At 45.4% G+C, this 20,034-nt stretch overlaps 1 protein-coding gene across 2 annotated transcripts; it reads right to left on the bottom strand.

Moving 5' to 3' along the window:
- Positions 1–983: 983 nt before the first annotated feature.
- On the bottom strand, positions 984–16,517 carry EIF2B5 (eukaryotic translation initiation factor 2B subunit epsilon). 2 transcript variants are annotated; one of them, XM_065748226.1, is made up of 16 exons: positions 16,346–16,517; positions 15,314–15,438; positions 14,448–14,633; positions 14,178–14,355; positions 13,086–13,166; positions 12,284–12,361; positions 11,897–12,209; positions 11,114–11,259; positions 10,683–10,821; positions 10,026–10,124; positions 9,314–9,421; positions 8,422–8,512; positions 7,473–7,596; positions 5,251–5,376; positions 3,689–3,799; positions 984–2,765 (listed from the first exon to the last, which is right to left on the bottom strand). In XM_065748226.1, exons 1-16 carry the CDS (start codon positions 16,496–16,498, stop codon positions 2,700–2,702), a joined length of 2,124 nt encoding a protein of 707 aa, XP_065604298.1. In that variant the 5' UTR covers positions 16,499–16,517; the 3' UTR covers positions 984–2,699. The 2 variants fall into 2 exon arrangements, with proteins under 2 accessions (XP_065604298.1, XP_065604299.1); XM_065748227.1 differs by lacking the exon at positions 16,346–16,517 and adding an exon at positions 15,978–16,197 and having other exon boundaries at positions 7,419–7,596.
- Positions 16,518–20,034: the final 3,517 nt, after the last annotated feature.

Below are 20,034 nucleotides of genomic sequence, written 5' to 3'. Positions count from 1 at the left end.
GTGCTCCTCGCGCCTCTGCCTGCACCTTACACCTCACTCTCGTGGTGCTCCCCATACCACAGGGCCTCTGAACCTCACGGCTTCCCGTGCACGGGTCACAGCAGCACCTGCCCAGCTCCATTCCCTCACCGAGCAGATGGTCACAGCGAGGGGTGGTGTCACCATCTTCCTCCCCCCACACTGCAGCTTCTCCAAGTTGTGCACACAATCAGCTCCAGAACCACATGAGGCACGAGACCATCACTGGTCCCGTCCTCCATCTTTGCCTCTGAGCACCACAAAACCGCTTTCTTGATCCAAGGTCCATGCTATTGTAAGCTGAAAACATCAGGAGAAACACACACCCATCAGACACGATGAGCACTGTGGCCTGGTTGCTTACACAGCTCAAAAGGACACAGCAAGTCCACAGTCAAGGTCGCTCTCAAAGACAGTTCCCATCTTCCAACCAATGCAAGCTCTGACAGGAAGCAATAGAAAGCATCAAGCTGTCCTGTGCTTAAACAATGTAATTAACACTTCCGGAAAAAAAAGTATACACTCACCTGCACATTGGGATCCCTTATTATGGCAGAACTTCACCATGGAAAACCTCAAGTGCTTTTTGTTAGTCTACTCTTGGCACCTCCAAGACAACCCACTACCCACACCACCATCAGCAGGGCATGGCACAGCACATAACTAATCTTCACGCTAGTTCTTGTCATAGCAAAGAAAAACCAAGTTTCATAGGATTTCCAGAAGCCTGCACAAAACTAAATCTCACTCATTTCAGCATCCTGAGTTCAGAAGCTTTAACAAACCATTCCTTGCTTTTAAATAATGAGGTCACGAGCAACCACTGAGCATTTCTTTAGCATCATACCTGCTTAATGTGTCCTTGAAATCTCTCGAGGAAGAAGTAGTGATGTGTTACCTAGCTTGCTTGTAAGCCCTTCTCAAGCACAGACAACAAACACATGCATACAAGCAAACCAAACAGGTCAGCATCACCAGGATAGTTTTTATTTGCTCCCTGAATTAAATATTGGCAGATACAGAAAACTCAAGATACCATTTCCCCAACATTTACAAGACTGAGTTTGCAATGTCAGAAGACAAGCAGTAACGCACGATCCTGGCAACTGGTAGTGTGAGTGCACAAGATGGCCCTGCAATATCCATTTGGAAGAGGCAGTACCCCCGGCCTCCAGCATCCAACACTGTCCTCTCACTGACATTTGTGGCACTGTGGAAGATCCTGAGCGTGCAGCTCCAGTGCATATTCCCCTCCCTCTCATGGGGTTTATTCCATGCTCCTCCTGAAGGGGCAGAGGCAAGGTCAGAATATCCAGCTTGCAACCCACCCATAAACTGATTCTCACTGGGCCTTTTGTGCTCTCTCATTTGTAAGAGCAGAGAAGAACACAGAGCAGTGACACTCCTAAGAAAGCTGTCCTTAAAGGCCTTCATGCTGCAGCACATTGTGCTGGCAGAGGCACACTCATTCCCTGCTGCACACAGAGCAGCTCTGTGGCTGCCAACCTCTGCAATAGGTTTGCAGCACTTTCCCTGCTGACTTCCCCTCCCTCAGACCTCAAATAAATAAAAAGGCGTGAAGTTTGAGTAGGCGAGCTTTTGAAACTGAAATCACTTAGAAACCCAAAGCATGTGCCCTTGAAAGAAATATAATTTGCTCCATTTCACACTGGAGCTGAACTTCAGAACTTGCGTTCTCCTGAAAGCAGCTGGTTCAGGCAGTGCTCCCAGAGCAAAACTCAAGCGTAGCTGTGCAGCAGGAGGAGCTAGGCATCTCTGCTCTTTTTTTTTTTTATAAAAAACAAAAGGATGAAACAAAGAAACAGACATCTAAAACAACGTGCCTGCTAAGCTGGGGACACACAGAAGACAGATTGCACCTAAGATGTAGTAAACCATACAGTATTTCTCTGGGCAGCGTGCATCTGCTATTAGCCAGCCCCTGCTGGGGAAGCTGTTTACATGATCCCCTGTTCTAAAGAAGGGGGAAACACACAGTGTTACCAATTCTGCTGTGCAACCTTTCTTTAGATCCTAGCACGGCAGATGGCAAGAGGTTCTCCCTTTCATGAACATCACAGAAGCACCTTCTGGACTGCAAAGTGCCTTTGGCATGCTAAGACAACTAACTGTATCTTCTCAAGGCACAGAAACTCTTAAATCCCAGTCCTGCACTCCAGTTCCTAATCTGCCTGCTTCTACTTACCAACCTTGCCAGTGTCTCTTCAGCAGTTCTCTTAGCTCCAGAAGCAATGATTCCCAATAACTCAGCTGTATGACCACTCTTCCACAACCTTAATGGTTTGATTTCCAAGGGTGCTGTATGCATTTGCATCTATTTGCTCCCTTTGTATTAGTAACAAGGAGCTCCCGAAAGATAGCCTACAGTATACTGTATCCAGGCTCCACAGGGATTCCAGATGTCATTGCCTCCTGCATTTCCCATTTTGTTTTTACGCTGTGCTGCAACCATCCAACATAACGTGCCACTAGGCAAGCGAGGGATGCAGGGAGGGAGGGAAGTGGCAAAGTTGGGAATGCACAACACAATTAGTGATGGGATTGTCAGTCACTTTGATGTCAGACCCCACATCCACACACCATGCACTGGCACTGATCTTGCCCTGCCACTCAGCCCAGAAAGGCAGTGAGAGTGCCTCTTCTCATGCCAAGTCACCATGTCAGTCTTGGTCGCCATCAGACGACTCTTCCTCTGCCTCCTCCAGCCACTGGATGAACTTCTGAAGCTGCAGACAGAATGAAACGTAACTGGGTAACAAGTGACAAACAGGTGCTGGAAACACTCAACCACGCTGTGCTGTTGTGAGTACTACTATCGCATGTAAGAACAGATTCAGTTTCATTGGATTCCTCCAATCAAACAATCCCCACAACACCCAGTCAGATGACAAAAGCGTGAGTTTTCCAGAGCTCAGGGGAGGAGAGATGACAGCAGCACCTTAGCACACTGGAAGCTCTGCCAGGAAAAACCTACTCCCTCATAAATTACTATAAAAAGACAGAGTGTTCTACCTTGAATAACCAGCTGAAAGCATCACTGACCTATACTACCAGTTGACTCTGCAAAGACTTTAAACAAAGCTGCAGTTCCTCAGAGACAGCTTTCTTCCCTTCCTCCTCTTACAGATCCAGGGAAGAGGACTGGAACAAGGCTCAAACTGCAGCACAAAATTCTGTCTGATGGAGGGGGGGAAGTTAGATGTTCCTTTGCAACACAAGCCAAATGAAACCACTCAGTACTGCAAATGCTTAGAAATATATGCAAAGGGGCTGGTGAGCCAGGAACGAAAGCTTCAAAGGAACTGCATGGGGCCAGCAAACAGGGCATTGGCCTAAAGCCCATTTCAAATGGGTGTTGGCTTAGAGAAACTCCAGAAAACACTGGACTCAGGCTACAGAACCCACTAAAAACAATGCTCTTCTCCTCCTAGCCCCACTCCTCATTGAAACAGGATGGTTATGGCAGAACATATAGAAATATCCATTCTGGACAGCAAAGTTGCACTGGTGCATTACTGGCCCAGCATGCAATGGCAGCTGCTCCAAAGAAGGTGACACTGGCATTGAACTCAACTCTGCAGTTCCCTCTAGCAGCTGTTGCAACCAACAAACACACACATACAATAAATGCCACACTTCTGGGACTCACCCTCTGGTTTTTACGAAGCTGCTTTCCCTTGTCAGATACGTCCCGCAGAGAAAACCAGTTGAGAATTACATCTTCTTCCAGAATTTCCAGCTGGTAAAATGTCATCAACACCTGCATTGATTAGAAAAGAATAACAGTGCTCTTTATAAACTCTTTTGGGATGAGCTCATGTCCAAGCCCAAAGTCTGCATGTAATTTATGTCTCCTCGCTCCATTTTTAATAGAAAACAATCAGTTTGTTTCATTTTGATTTTGATGTTAAAAATAACTGTTCTTCCCTATTAAGCTTTATGCTCCTAATAGCTATGACACATGATGAGTCAAAGCTCAAGCCCCATCAGCATCAGCTCTGTGGTTGCCCACAGCTCTCAAGCATACCCTGCAACAAGAGGCCACAGAGGGTGTCACTTCAAGATGCTGCTTCAGTTCTTTTTAAATCACTGCAAAATCCATCCACAAAGTAGATCAGATAAGACACTCTTATACAGGCCCTGACACACTCAGCAGTGACATATGAAGAAAAGAGCAAAAAAACCCATCCATCCTGCCCCAGGCTCCTCCTTCCTGACAGTTCTCTCTTAAAAGTGCCTTATGGCAGGTGTCAAAGCAATTGGTCATTTGACAGCACAAACTCCTGCCCAGCGCAGTGAGAGTAAGATGCCATCATTCTTTCTCAGGGTGCCTTTGTGCTATGGCAGAGCAGGCACTTTGCAGTTGATCTCCTTGCAGCAGAGCACTGACAAAGCCAGCTGACAGCTCCAAACATAAAGTGTCACTTGAATTCTCAGCCTCCAGGGAAACCCAGGCTCCTAGAACAATGGACACATGCCAAATAATTGCTATAATTCAATGACATTTTGGCTCAGCAAACCTCAGGGTTTTGGCTCTGATCCATGCTAAGTGGATTGCCATTAGACAGAAACCCTGGTAGCTGAAGTTAGGATTACTCTTTTTTGGGGGGGAAACCAGGAGTTAAGCAGTCCTTATGAGAGCTCTTGAGGAATAGACAGGGGCTTCCTGAGACAGTGTCTAATGCTCTCAGCCTGAAAGGGCAGAAAGAATGCACGGACAAAATATGTGTAGTTAGGAATACAAAAACTCTAAGAAGCAGGGAGATAGGTAATAAGCCACATATCAGCTCCTCTTTATTCCCACTTTCACAACTAGGTCAGCCAGAATAATAAACTCTCCTTATTCCAGTATTGCTTCTTTTGCACTCTAAAGTAGCATAAACTATTTACACTTAGATTTCAGGCACCACATACAGACAAAGAGGTGAATGGCCTTGCCTCTCCATGCAACACCACACAAGGGCAACTAGGTTAGAAGCTGCCAAGTAACAGCTCACTTCAGGCTTCATGACAGTATTTAATAATTACCCTCAGCTGTGCACAGGTCACATGCAGACAAAAAAAAGCAATTGTTATAGCTAGATTTTCTATACACGCTCTTCAGCTGAGACCCCAAATTTTCTCTCCTCTGAAGCAGACAAGCTGATGATGTGAACAAGATGTGTTTCATCTCAACTGCAGCAAAAACAAGTCCTCAGAGTGGATACTCACTTTAGCTATTGATGTGCAAAGACTGTCGTGTTCCAGGAAGAATTCCTCAATGGCAAATAAGGCATTCAAGTGATCTGATGAGCGTTTTATGTAGTTCTTAAACAATGGGGTCCAGTTCTTCAACAGCTGCAGGAAGAAAGCACAGAAGCGTTCCTGAGCTTCTAGATGTGTGTGCTCAGCCCATCTTCTCAGCTGTGCTGCACTGAGAAACTGACCCAGAACAGCATTTTACAAAACTCTTCAGCTGACCAGTTAACGTATTTGCCTTCCTCTGTCCATTAAACAGGTGTTTTTATATCTCATGTGCGCATACAAGATAAGACCTGGTTTTACCAAACAGCCTTAAGAACATTCAGCATTCTTGTTTTTGACTCCCTCAGCGGATATCTCAGAAAAAAAATGAGTTCACAGCAGACTGATACAGAGGGGTATGTACATGCTCTCAAACTTTCCACCAAAAAGCAGCAAATATTCTAGTGGAACTTTCTTTCAAAGCAGAAGAGTAAATAATAACAAAGAGAGTGCCAAGAAAATTACCAGCTTCCATGTAAGCAAAGATCCATTTGTTCCCTGAACGCACAATCCCACACTGTGTACTCTTGCATGATTATTACAGAAGAGGAAGGGTCCCTGAAGAGATGCACCAGATGCTAGCTGCTGGGCAGCAGTGCAAACACCAGTCAGCTCAGCAATTACTAGTACTTAGATCTGACAAGCCCGAGCACTAGCTCATGAATTGCTAAAATTGCCTCTCCTACATCTTTTTAGGCATCCTCACCTACATATCTTCCTTCAATACCTTCTCAGTGACAACAGAAGCCCAGCAACTTCAGCCACATTCACCCAAGGTGTGCCTACAGTCTGGAAAAGGTTTTTTGTATCATCTCTGCTTTACAACTTGTACAAGAGCCAAACAAGACAACTGGCATACTTCAAACTGGGTGACTATTTCTCAGACCTCTACATGTCATCTGAAAAATAACCACAGGCATACCCTTCACCAGATGGCCATTTCTTAGATTGCTGCAACACTTAGGAGCTTCATATTCAGGAGCCAGCACTTCAGAGCACATACCGTGGTTTCAAGTCAAATCACACATCATAACTATGGCATTTCCACAATTTCCCCATCTGAGCTGTCTGAGACTGCTCTACCATTGCCCTTGCACAAACAACTCATCTTCCTTTAGCATCTCCTCACCAGAACTAACCTACAAGGAGAGTAAGAAATGTGATATAATTCTCCAAAGTTCAGTAGGCTTCTGATATTCAACACTCAGACAATTCTAGCATTCCTATCTCATACAAATCAACTCTGCCATCTGTAAATCATTATAAGCTGACTTCAGCTTAATAGAACTATTGACTGAGGCCACATAGCTACAAACTTCAGCTACATTTTCATTACACACTGACCTATACCAAGCTAGTGCTTAGGATTCTTAAGATCTATTAGTAACTTAAAGGACTGTACTTCTTACAAACTAGGCAACCACAAGTTGTTCGCTGCTCCAAGAAACTTGGTGTCTGTTCTTTAAACAGGAGCATTTGGAGACTGTGAGCCTCATGTCTATGCCTAGAAAGATGGTACAGCAGACCCTCCTGGAAGAGATTGTAAGGAACGTGCATGATGTGGAAATGATCAGAGACAGCCAGCAGTTTCACCAAGGGCTGAGCATGCCTGACCAGTCTGGTGCCCTCCTATGATGCAGTGACAGTGTAGGCTATCAAAGGAAGGGTAACTGATGTCATACATTTGGACTTAAGCAAGGCCTTTGACATGGCCCCACACTACATCTCTATTTCTAAATTTCCCAATGCCTCAGAAAAGATCCCATTGGGAGAGGAGACCTCCACGCTGCCCCAAGGATAGGACTTACGATGGGTTGGATTTGGGTTCCTGGAATGCAGGCCCATAAAGACAACCCTATCAGTTCCTCTCTGACCTCTTCTACAAGTTGTACATTCTATTATCACACATAAAACAGGCAATAATCAGAGGTACTGAAGTAGAACTCCCCACATTTACAGCCTGAGTAGAGTTCTATGAAGCAAGTACAAAAATTTCAGCTCATTTTTACTTATTTAGAAGACAAAGAGTCTCACAAACTTGAGGAGTTCAAGTGGCTTCAGGCTTAAGAAAAAAAGACTTATCAACCAGGAAGTACCTCAGGCAGACTCCTACACACCAGAAGACAAGAGTCAAATGGAGCAGCACTCACAGGAAGTAATGCTGAGAAATAGTTCTGGGAGTCCAGGTTTGTATCCAGCTGCTGTAATGGGAACTCCAGAATCACTTTACTGAGCACCTGCATCATCTCATTCAGACTGATGTTATATGCATACCTGCAAGGAAAAAGGCAAAAAAAAATTTCAACAAACATTTCACAGAAGCTTATCTTCACGGACTGTGGTGGCTCCGCACAGAGATAAAGTGGAAGACACAAGTCAAATCTTATGCTCTTTTTTTTTCAGGTTGTTAGTCTCCTCTCCTTTCCTCCTCTCTCCCCCCACTCCCCCAAAAACAAAACAAAACAAAAAAAAACAAAGCAAAAAAACCCCCTACCTCATGTTCACATAATAAAATCACTTTGCATTACTCCTGTGCAAGACCAGAAGTCCTGAAAATCTGCTATCACAGAGGAACAAGCTGCTGCAGGGACAGCACACTCATGTTTACTAGAGTGCTGCGTGAATACTGTTGCGCAAAAGAAGGAAAACAGGTTTGCATTTAGAAACATCAGGTAAAAGGCACTCTGATTACATGTTCCAGACTTGCTGCTGTATAAAGACAGCAGACAAGCCACACCACAAGCACAGTTTCAGCAGCAGGCAGCTGGTTGGGTGCTGCAATGCAAACAGCAGCAGTTCCTGCGTGAACTTAGATGAAATTGGTACTAAGAATCAGCTTGCTCACTTTGGTCCATAGTTACTTAACAGTAATTCCACCTCCTGTTACAGAATTAAGGCTAGTAAAGCTTAGAAGCTACAGATGTGTTAATTCCCATCAACATTCAATCATAACCTCTGATCTGCATTTCTCCTGCAACACTGGCAAAATTAGCATGTAACAATCAAACACAGGCATCCACGGGATTTCTCCTTTCTCAGCCTGCTTCTAAACACAACAGTTCAGAGTAACATATAGCACCTTTCTAAGAGGGTACTCACTTGAGAGAGTTAATTTCCAGGACCAGGTTGTCACAGGAAATGTTTTCTTCTTCACCCCTCTGTAATGTACCCAGAACCTCATTCTGGAAAACTAATAGAAGAAAGGACAGGTAGTTAAGTCAAGAAAGAACAGATTCTTCACATTGTTCACTACCAAAGCAAGCACAGCCTCAACAAAGGAAGCCTTCTGATACATAAATCTATTTGCTCTCCAAGAGTTTGCACAAACCCACATAAACTATACTTCAAAATAGTGGTATAATTCAAATAAAGGAGAAGATCTGGCAGGTATCATCGATCTAACAAGTCTAATCAGTACAAATCTATTTACCTTCGCAATAATTCAGAGCAGCATCTATTATACTTCCACAATTGACCCCTTCTTATTAAAAAAAAACCTCACACTCCCTTACCTAAAGGCATGAATTCAAAGCTAGTATTTAATCTAGGCAGACTTTTTCAAGGGAAAAAGGTGAGGGTTTTTTTTCCTTGTTTAGACTGAATCAATTTCAAACCCACATTAACTTCACAAAACAAAACTAAATAAAGCACATCTTCCACAGAGGCAGCTACTACAAGGAAGTTATTGAATACAATAGCAGTAAGCTGTCCACGCAGAGCAGCTTGGCCAGACCTTCACATAATTTGAGTTGAGGCAGTGACTGCTATTTTAACACAGAAGGTCATTTTAATGAAGGCCCAGTGATGATGAGGGAAAAAGATGAAGGACCCTCATCTAGCTTCTGGCTGTCCTGGGTAAATGCACAACAATGACACAGGGAACGTTAAAAAAAACAAGGTGTAAAATGCAGAAAGTGATGTAAAAAAGGAAACATTACATCTATCCACAGGCCTTCTAAATAGCAGTGTTGTTCATGGCCCCATCTCTCACCTTTGATGTCGTCTAGCTGAGGGGATGCTGCCCGGCTGTCTGGCTCTTCAGAGCCCATGCTCAGGTCACTGTCTGACTCGCTCTCCTCTTCTGAAAGCGTAGCTGGGCCTGATGAAGAAGGGAAGATACAGTATTCAGTGCCCAAAAGCTGCAGTTGTCACATGTGAGAAAAACCAGGTGTCGCACAGAATTCACAACTGAGTCAGCAACTATCTGTCCTTGCAAGGAATATTTTACTTAAAGGTCCAGATGGTTAGAATTGCTGCAGAGGGAAAACTACAGCTGACACTGGGACAACAGGACTTTTAAGAGTCTGCAGGCAGACAGCAAAGGACAGGGACAGAAGCAAACACAGCTCGTGCAGACTGCTGACTCATTATAGAGCAGTGTCAGCACTCTATCACTAGCTGGAAGAAAACCAGAACTCAGGACAGCCAAAGCCTACCCCCTCTACGGGAGAATGTGGTGGCTCATGGTGTGCCCTTCAGAGAACAGAACTGTGTGCATTCATGCAAGTCAACCATCTCTCAGAGCATGAGAAGAGAGAACTTGGTCCATCACTTTAAGTAACCTCTCACATCCACACACAAAACCATTATCTGGAAGCCTGACTGCTTCATGAAGCCCAAGCCTTATTATGGGAACTATAATCAGTGTCCCACTCAGCAAGCTTGCCTGACACCAAAAGTCTGTGTGTCCATCCCCTCCTCACCCCATAGACTCTGTCTCTGTTCTTCATCATCTTCATTTTTGTCATCTGCTTTCCAGAGATAGCCTCTGCCTTCTGAGCCTACATCCTTTTTGTTGTAACCTGAAAAAGAAAAAGCAATTAGAAGATAGGTTTACCCACAAGCAGGTCCAATACCTGTGTATTCCAAACACAGTGGTAAAATTCACATAGTACTGCTCCTAAACACCCTACATCAAGAGGAAGCTGGGGCTCCTCCAGGTGCATACAGTTTGCAGTGTTTATCTTCCACATTGCCTTGACAAGTGACCATCTTACCCCCTGCAACAAAAGCAACATTCCAGCATCTCACAAAGTCCTTGGACACAGTCCAGGTGCAAGGACATACACCATACAACCTGCCTTGAACAAAATGCTTTTTCCAGCTTCAGCTTAACTCCAGGAAAAAGGGAAAACAACCGAGTCCACATGGATTTTAGTGCTGGGATACAGAGGCAGGACACCCCGCTGTCCAAATTCCACCAAATATCCTTGCTTGACTTACTGAAAACACGTTTCAAGCTGAATGCAGCATTAAGTTCCTGCCTGCAACTGCAGAGTACAGAACAAGGAAAAAGCCCCAAGATGTAGGGCAAAGTCTTTTTGTACATCCCAAGAGCACAGAGTCAGAAATTCTCATACCTTTCAGCTTCACTTTGCTCTCCTCCTTGTTCACACCAGAATCATCACTGAACTGGTCGTCATCCTCCTCCTCCTCATCTGGTGGGTGCAGAGAGATCACTGTGCCCTCTGAAAGAGTGATGTCAGGACCAACAACTACCTGAAAAATATGTGCAACGTATCTCAGTGAAGTAATACTCTGACTGCTCCTTTATCCCTTTCCTAAAAGTGAGGATAGCAGCTCCAGAAATGCTATTCCAAGGGAGGCTCAGATAAACATAAATGAAGACAGCATTGCTAGATCACATACCAAATTACCCCTAGCCAATGTGTTTGGAAGGAAGAAGAGGGAGCAGCAACATACCACCACCTCTGAGAAAATGCTAGAATAGCCCTGTATTCTGAGATGGCCAAAGAAAGTAGAAAGCAAAATAGAAACAAACATAAGTCACCTGTGAAGAGAGGACACAATGGGGTTTTAGCTTTACTTTCTCCTTCACTTCAGCTTCATCACAGATAACAGAATGGCAGATCACCACATTATCTGCTATGTGTACTCCATCCCAAAGAAAAGCTCCATCCAAAGTGACTTCATCACCTGTTATACATCAACAAGTACAAATACTTTGAGTAAGGTAGACTGCTACTCTCCTACTGTATTGAGTCCACTAGTAAGCAACTTAATGAATCTAGGACTAAATGCCTTTGATGCATAATGGATGTTAGATGAAAACAAAAAAAACAGCTTTACAGGCCTACACTCACTTCCTACCCAAAGCTAAAAGATCAGTTAGATCTCTGTGGAGAACAAACAAATTGACAACATGAACTGACATCGTGGTTTTGTACAAACACAGCCAAATCACAAACAAAAACAGAGCCAGAGCTAGAGAGCAGGAGTACCACATAGCTCAGAAAAACAGGGACACATATTCTTTATTTGTAGAATTTTGGCAGGTAATAATTCTAGATTATTAAACACTGTTTACTGCATTAAGAATTCTCTACTGCTAAAAATATTTATTCACATGCAGTGCCTTTCACCTTTCAGCATCATTATCATACCCTGAAAATTTGTCCTCCACAAGAAAGCAGAGCTTTTCTCCTTCCTTCTGACTGGAAGTCCTAAAGCATCCAACGTCCTTCCCCAGAGCTGCATGCACTTAAAAAATAAAATCCCAACAACTTGTCCCCTTATCTGGCATGCCATGCACACCCCCCATTCTCATACTTACCTATCCTACAGTTCTGCCCAATAACACTGTTCATTATTGAGCAGTTGCTGCCGATGACTGTTCCCTGCCCAATGAGTACATTCTCTTTCAGCATGCTGCCATGACCGAGGCTAACATCCACTCCCCGGTAAATGTTGTGTTTAGAATGGGTGTAACTTTGATTCTTGTCATCACTGAAGTTCATCTCTGGAGTCAAAGGATAAACCCAGCGCCTGATGATGTCAGAGCACACAGCTTCATACATTAGTAGGTTGCATATGTGAGCACCATACTCTTCTGTCGTTACATGCATATGGATTTGGTTCCCCAGGATCTGGAAACAGGATATGTCAGAGGATTCTCTAGTCCAAGGTAACAGGATCTCCCTTGTAACATTCCTCTCCTTACCTCCTCATTCACTAACAGACCACGCACAAAGTCATCCCGTGTCTGGTAGTCAAAATTGTCTGTGAAAAGCTCAGCCACCTGTCAGGAATAAAAAGTAAAAAAGTAATATAATTACAGAAAAAGTGGCCAGGGAAGTGAGCTAATTGATGGCTGCTCAGTGGCTCGCAGAGAGATTACTTTTGTGTTATAGGAAAGTCATGCTCCTGACTTGAATAAAGCTTTGATCCCTGCTGGTAGGAGTGCTGACCTTCCCATCACTTCCTCATACCTTAGACTACAAACAAATTCTGTTTTTCAGAATAGGCAAAAAGTATCTTTAGCACCTCAAGCTGTCCACCCAGCCTTGCTTTGTAGTTCCACTTATGAAGCAAGGCTTGAGAACAGCCTTTTAAGATTTGGAGGAAATGCTACCAAGCCTAAGCTGTAGTAAACCTGAATCTTAGCCTAATGTGGTACTGGCTTTCAAGTACTGACACTTTCATAGTGTAGCCATCAGCTGCTCCACAGACTTGACTTTACTCCAAGTGAAATTCCTTAATTTCCAGTGTGGTTTCATTTTGTGCAGTCATTCAGTCCACTGAGGCAGGTACTGTTAAGCTCTGCCTGGGCTTGAGTGTGTAAACACACACAGATGAGCTCTTGCAGCTAGCACAGCAGTGCCACAAGATCCTAGCTCAGTCACTGAGCCTGGCTGGGAGTTCTGGTTTCCAAACTTAGTACATCAAAGGCATCCTCTGCATATCAGCAGCGTTGAGGAAGCAATGCCAACTGAATTTTGGACCCTGTGATAGGCAGAACTCACCTGTGGAGAACAGATGCTGATGTGACAATCCAGCAAGTCATGGCGCACCTCAACATTCTCAATAGAGTTCTGAAACAGACTCTGAAAGAAGAAAAAATTCAGATCATCTGAGTGTCTCAGTACCGAACCCCAGAAGTATCATATTGATTGAATTCTTAAACTAGGTGCTGCTCTGGAGACCAAAGTCTACAATTAACACTGAGACACAAGCTAAGAAGGCACAGCCTGGTGAGCACAGCTGTGCATCAGTCAGCAAGGACTGCCCTCATCCTTACACAGTGCAGTTCTCCAAGAAACAGCTTGTACATCAAGCAGTCCCTTTTCTTTCAGGAGGCTTCTTATCTTCAGTTGCTAAAAGCTACAAATTTACAGAGATCACTAATAAATCAAAATGCAGTATTCATAGCTTTCATACATCCTGTGACTTTTTACAGCTTTTTTTTTCCCCACTTTTTTTTATTTCAGGCAATGATTTGCTCATTTGAAGGTACAAAGCAATACAGTGACTTGGGGATAAAAGTGCTATATACTCATAGTCTTAGTTAGTTCTGAGTTGAAAAATGTCTATTTATCTCACTGGAGAAAACATCTCCACAGATGTTAACTGAGCACTTCCTACATTATTAGCAGAGTCCATAACCTTTCTAAGGAAGCAGTACAGATAGAAGAGATGGGCAGCACTACAATTTGCATTGCCTGTAATTCCACCCCGTATCAGGCTTAGTGCCACTCAGAAATGGATTATGTATGGCAGTAGCATAGGAGCTCCATATACTACTACCACACACGGATGATCTGTGTTGACACAGATGATTTATCTTCCTTGTTTCATACAGCAGAAAGCACTCAAACTGAATTTTGAATAACGTCTGCCCCATCTTCGAATACTGAAATGAGTCCCAACACCATTTCACCAAGCCTTTAATTAAGTTAAGGGAAAAAAAGACTGTTTACCAAGATTTACTTCCTATCATCTGCTCCTCCAAAAGAAGCAGCATGAACAGTTTCCCAGCCCTCACTCAAGGAGGATTTCCTTGGGGTGGGCTGCTTCTCTACTGCAGCCCTTTTCCACCCATCAGGTTCCAGACGCACCATAGGAAAGCGGAAGCGTTTCAGCCCCTGTGTTCTCTGATAGTGAAGGACACGGTTTGTGGCACTGTCCATAGCAATAACAATGTCATCCTCTTTGCACCTGGCATGGTGACCAGGTGAGGACTCCTTGAAAATCATCGTCATCACAGAAACGTTCTTTTCCATCTTACGACGTAACCTGAAAGATAAGGGCAATTTTAAAATCACTCTCCAGTCAGTCCGAGCCCAGACAAGCACATCAGGCAAGCACGAGCATCTTTCAACACCTACTTGTGCTCTTCCAAGGCTCTGGATATATTGAGGTTGGATACCACATCCCCAGTGACAAGAATGAAGTCAGAACGAACGAGGGACTTGGCATCAACATCTCGCAGCACATCGCCGAGGGAGCGGTACAGGTCTGAAGTCACAAAGCGCACCGTGTTGGGAGAGGTGTGGCGGCACCACTTGGATTTCCTGAAGGAGAAAAAGACGTCAAAAAGACATGAAAAAGTTTCTCCTACAGACAATGTGGTGGGAGACAGAGTCCCAGGGCATGGCACATCCACAAGTGAATGCACAGAGAATGCTATTACAGCGAACCTGCCATCCACACACACAGGCATTTACGTGTGCAGGTGAACTGAAAAAGATCAAACTGAGATTGAATGTTAAAGGAATTTAAGAAACCAGACTTTGCTAGAAGCCAAGTTTGACAACAGAGAAGAATGTTGCACACAGACCAATGTTTCTTTTCTTGGAAAATAGTACAGAAAAGACTGTATGTTTCCCTCTGGCATGCAAACCCACAGTAAGCAGAGACAAACGTGCTGTCAGACACACCTGTTTCCATAAGCTTCATTACACATCAAGACATAATGAAAGGGTTGGTACTGCAATTTACACAGCTAGCCAGCCAACTCCTGCTTTTAAATGCAGTCCCAAAACCATCAACCATTTTAAAACCCTGAACAACCACATTCCTCCACAGAAGGAATAGTCTTTTTCAACAGGTGTTAGGAAGCACTCCTTGAATGGCAACCTATAGTACGTGGTTTTCAGCAGAAGGATCAACGTAATATAAAATCTTTGAGGTTTGTTGGAGAATAAGAAGAATACTTTCTGTGAAAAAGCTAAAAAGGAGAAGAGATTCTTACTGTAAATGCTCTTTTATCTCAGTTGACTTCCAACAGCAGAAAACAAAGGTTTCTTCTACTCCAGTTGCTGTTAGGAACTCCAAGGTATAATCAATCATCGCCACATTTGCCATAGGTAAAAGAGCCTGAGAAAAAGAGACACACAGAGAACTGAACACCGTATTTCAGCAGAAGCAAGTACCTCCCAACTTCAGGACATAAGACCATCAGCAGCACCAGAAAAAAACTCGCACTAGCTCCTTCCATCTAAAACACTCAGATTGGGTCTAAACAGCGAGAATTAGTTTGCCATGTCCTGTCGGGTAACGCCCTCACTCCACAAAGGAAGGCATAGAGACTAGAAATAGAAAAAATCCCAGCTTGCCAGTTCCTTGACTCAGGCTTCAACTGTCACAAGAAGAACCTGTCAGATGTGAGTGATGAAGCCGCAGGAATATACATGTCCAGAATACAAAACAGAGGGAAAAAGAAAAAAGACTCAATCTGAAGCAAAGTATTCCTTAGTCTTGGGATTCAATTCATGCTTTTAAACCAAATCGCTCATTTACAACTGAATGTTGCTTTATTATTAACTCTTTTTGTGCTGTTTTGTTTGAAGCTCGACACTACAAGGATAATTATACTATCACAAACATTTAATTAGCAAACAAGCTAATGTTCAGACCTAAGCTCTCTGGAAGCACTCCTTCCTTTGACACGCAGCTTTCTCATCTGGGTAACCAAAGTGCTCTCCCCATCCACTTTGCTATTCATATTATTCCACCCATTCCTGACACAACGAAAACACTGCTTATTTCTCTGACAACGCAGCACGACTCGCCTCTCCATCCGCCACATATGGCAAAACCGTCACCACCAGCGCGGGGCTGGGCTCCTCGCTGCCTCCCCAAGGGGGCCACGGTCCCTTCAGAAAGAGGAGAACCGCCGGAGGTTTCTGGGCTTGACAGCAGCCCGAGCCCCACCGCGCTCCTCCCGCCCCAGCGCGGGACTCTCCCGCCAGGGCAGCGGACAGAGAGGAAAGGGTTTCCTCACCCGCGGACGGTCTTTGGAGATGGGGAAGAACCGGCGGTTGAAGCTGTCGGCGATCAGCACGGCCTGCAGCGGCGGCGGGGGCTCCTCCTGCGGCTCAGAGCCGCGAGCCGCACCAGCGCTCACCCCACGCTTCGCGGTGGCGCGGGCCGCCATCTCCTCACGCTGCCACTGCTCCTCCTTCCGCTTCCGGTCCCGCGCCGGAAGTAGCGACGGGAGCTCGACGGGCTCAGAGCGAGAGAAGGCTGTGCGGTTGGCGCATGTGCAGTATGGTGGTCGCGTCTGAGTACAGCAGGAGGTGGTAGGGGCTGTGTTTGATATACGTAGCCACGTCGCAGGCGGCCTCGGCAGGTTCCTGTGGCTGCATCCGAAAGCGGTGTGGTCAAGGGGTCGAGGGAGGTGATGCTGCCTCTCCGCTCTGTGCTGGTGTAGTGTGTGCAGACGTGGAGTCCTCAGTGCATGGACCGCACTCAGGGAACGGCCACAAAAATGCTCCCAGGCGTGGAACACCTCTGCTGCAGGGACAGGCTGAGAGCTGGAGATGCTCAGCCTGGAGAAGAGAAGGCTCTGGGGAGACCTGAGAGCGCCTTTCAGTATCTAATGGGATATAGGAAAGAAGGGGGCAGGGTCTGTTGTGATAGGACAAGGGGAAATGGTTTCAAGCTAAAAGAGGGGAGATTTAAACTGCATATAATGGAAAAAATCACAATAGGTGTAGTGAGGCACTGGCACAGGTTGCCCATAGAGGTGATGCATTCCTCACCCCTGGGGACGCCCATGGTCAGGTTGGATGGGGCTCCGAACTGATGGAGCTGTAGGTGTCCCTGTTCATTGCAGGGGAGTTAGATTAGATGGCCTTTAAGGGTCCCTTCTAACACAAACAGTTCTGTGATTCTATGAAGTCCCTTCTAAAGAGCTTCAATATCAGCCTTGTACTCAGAAGTGAATTAGTTGCATATAGTACTTTGTGCAGAAAGCACACCCTCAGCAAAATCAGTCATCTTCCACCTCTGTGCTGCCCACTTACCGTGGTGCTCTCCCTTACCAGCACTGGATGCTCCAGGACCTGGTGCTTGCTCTTACATGCCCTTTCTACACTTGTACCTCTCTCCCAGGCCAGGCACTCAGCTCCTGCTCTGCTTCCTTGCTGTCCTCTCCTGGCTCCTGGTTCTCTTGCATCCTATAACCCACTCTGATGAGCTGCCCTGCTCTGTTCCTTGCTGCTCTCATCTGCCACCATCGCTGCATCCACCCATATACTGACTGATCTGTTCAGGACACTTGCATCCACTCCCTCTGAGACAGGGCCCTTCCCCAGGGTGAAACATGGCATGTGCTTATCAGTCCATGCACACAGCGTGCTCTATCCATTCCCTGCTGACAAGGGAAAAGAATGGAGTTACAACTCAGTTATCAAACCAACAGTACTGTCCCTGTGTTATCATCAGCCTGAGCAACATCTGTGTCTGTGCAATCTTCGCTGGGCTGTGAGCAGGAAAAGAGATTAATATATAAATACAGCATCTCTTTCCACTAGTTGACTTGCATATTGAAGACTGATTTAGTAGAAAACAACTCTTCTCCATCTCCTAAGGACTCTGCTGTACTGGATATTCACAGCACTTCCCTTACCTGTTCAAATGTGGTGCCATCTGCCCTCAGGGACTTGTGCCTGAGCCCCTGCTATGCTTTATCTACCTTCTGACTGAGTTGCTTGACCTTAGACAACGGTTTGAAATAAAGCAGGAAGAAAATAAAAATGAGCTGCCCTGGAGAAATAAATTGTTCCAATTCTGTTCAAAAATAGGTGTCTGATGGGAATCCTGTTGCCACAGCAAAGAAGCTAACCCCTGAAAAAAAAAAAGCACTTAGATTGTTTTAGCCCACAGGTTACAGCTTGAGGAATTAACCAAGATGTGGATTTGTCATTGCCTGAGGGCAGGACAGCTTCTTCCTTCCTGCCTTTGTAGCATTAAATGTATAAACAGCACCAGAAATCAGGTCTGATCCAGCCTGAGCAGCCACTGCCCATGTTGAGAGCGGGCATAGGAGAATCAACAGATTATCTGGCTAATTGCATCCTGTTCTCTGCAAATGAGGCGAGTTTCCAAGATGTTGCCCTGGTAAATTGGCAAGAGGCAAATCAAGGTAATTGCTAATGAATTGAACTCAAAATCAGCCCGATAAATATTCCTAAGGCTTTGCTGAAACATTTCCTGTTGGTTTCAGTAAGAACCTGTAGGCCAGTAGCACTCACAACAAACATTTTCTGAAAGCAATATAATTGCAGGTGAGCCTTTTAAAACTGAAATCAGCTCATGGAAATTGAGATGAGGCTGTACTGGGTTAGACTGAAGGTCCACCAAGCCCAGTGTGACACAGTGGTTGGGCAGGTGGAAGAACCCATGAATTGCAGGGCTTTTTTCTACTCCATGACAACCCTTTAGAGCATCACAGAGCAGCATCCAGCAGCACTGGGAACAGTGAAAGCTGTGGGGATGTGATGATTTCTGGGGCATTCTGGGGCATCTTCTGGCCCCTGCCCTTACATGGGTAACCCTTATTTCTTTTCTCTTATTTTTTTTTTCCTTTCTGATCACTTGTTTGCTCCCTGGCTTTTCCCTTTGTGAAGAAGATGCTCTAAGATGCATTGCTAAGCAAGCATCTCCAGATCGAATCCTATTTTAAACATCTCAGAGGCTCCACATCTAGAGTGGGAGCTGTGTTATGGGTTCCTAGGGTGGTGAGATTCACAGTGAGGAAGATTGGTCTGCATGGAGGAACCATGTATGTAACACAGGACAAATTTCCTCTCACTAGATGTCACATTCTGCCTGGTGGCCAGTCCATGTCAGAGGTATTTGGTACAGGGTGTCTGTCACCAGGGCCAACCTGGGCTTACTCAGGGTGGCTGAAGCTTGGTTGACAGGTATAGAGAGAGGTCCATGTACCTGAGCAGCCCCACAGCTGCTCCTACCCCTTGGATAATGGGCAGGTGACGGGATATGCTCAGTGTCCAGCCCTCCTGTGTGCCTGAGCAGCTCTGTGCCTGACTTGGGATTTGCATGAGCACCAAACCAAGTCTTGCAGGTAAAAAGAGACTTTCAGTCCACAAGTAGGTCAGCAAAGGTGAAGTCCAGACTGACTCTGCTCTGCGTCCCAACCCTCCCACGTCCTGGGCTCCAGCCAGGCTGGCAGCAGGGACACTGACTCACAGGCTGTGCCTTGGTCTTCACTCTTTTGTCCCCTCTCCTCTGTTTCTCAGGAGCTGGTTTCTGCCAGATGAACTGCTGGGCTTCCTCCACTCTCAGCATCTTGCTGCTCTTTTTTTGGCAGCCTTGAAAAGTGGAGAAAAAGACAAGCTGCCCAGTCGGCACCTCCTGGGGTTATCACATACCACGGGATGCTGCTTGCAGAACTGCTCAGTAGCTTTTTGCACGAGCAAGGTGCTGGACATTGTTCACCTGCCAATGGGCAGGATGCACTATTGCTGCCACAGCTCCCTGCATCTCAATTGCCCTCACTCTGACTGGGCTGTAGATACACTGTCCTGCATATCTGCATATTTTAGCCGAGTTTCCAGCACTTCTTGGTGAGGACACCCTGTCTGAGGGAAATGAGTCAGCAGCCATCTGGCTTTGGCACATGCTCCTGGAGGCAGCCACCCTGTGTGACCCCAGAGGCAGCTCAAG

Source organism: Cyrtonyx montezumae, unplaced genomic scaffold (assembly GCF_038088225.1).
Source record: "Cyrtonyx montezumae isolate F1298 unplaced genomic scaffold, pur_monq_1.0 scaffold_5, whole genome shotgun sequence".
NCBI lineage: Eukaryota > Metazoa > Chordata > Aves > Galliformes > Odontophoridae > Cyrtonyx > Cyrtonyx montezumae.
Note: the sequence above shows the minus strand (reverse complement) of the source record. Positions and strands in the feature narration are given on the sequence as shown.

Bases quoted from the DNA above. Each gene is read 5' to 3' on its own strand.
- EIF2B5 (XM_065748226.1), bottom strand. From the start codon at position 16,498: ATGGCGGCCCGCGCCACCGCGAAGCGTGGGGTGAGCGCTGGTGCGGCT. The intron at 14,634-15,313 runs GTAAGAATCTCT...TTTCTCCTTCAG, and splicing joins GAGATAAAAGAGCATTTACA to GAAATCCAAGTGGTGCCGCC. The intron at 11,260-11,896 runs GTAAGTATGAGA...GATGTATAACAG, and splicing joins TGGGCAGAACTGTAGGATAG to GTGATGAAGTCACTTTGGAT.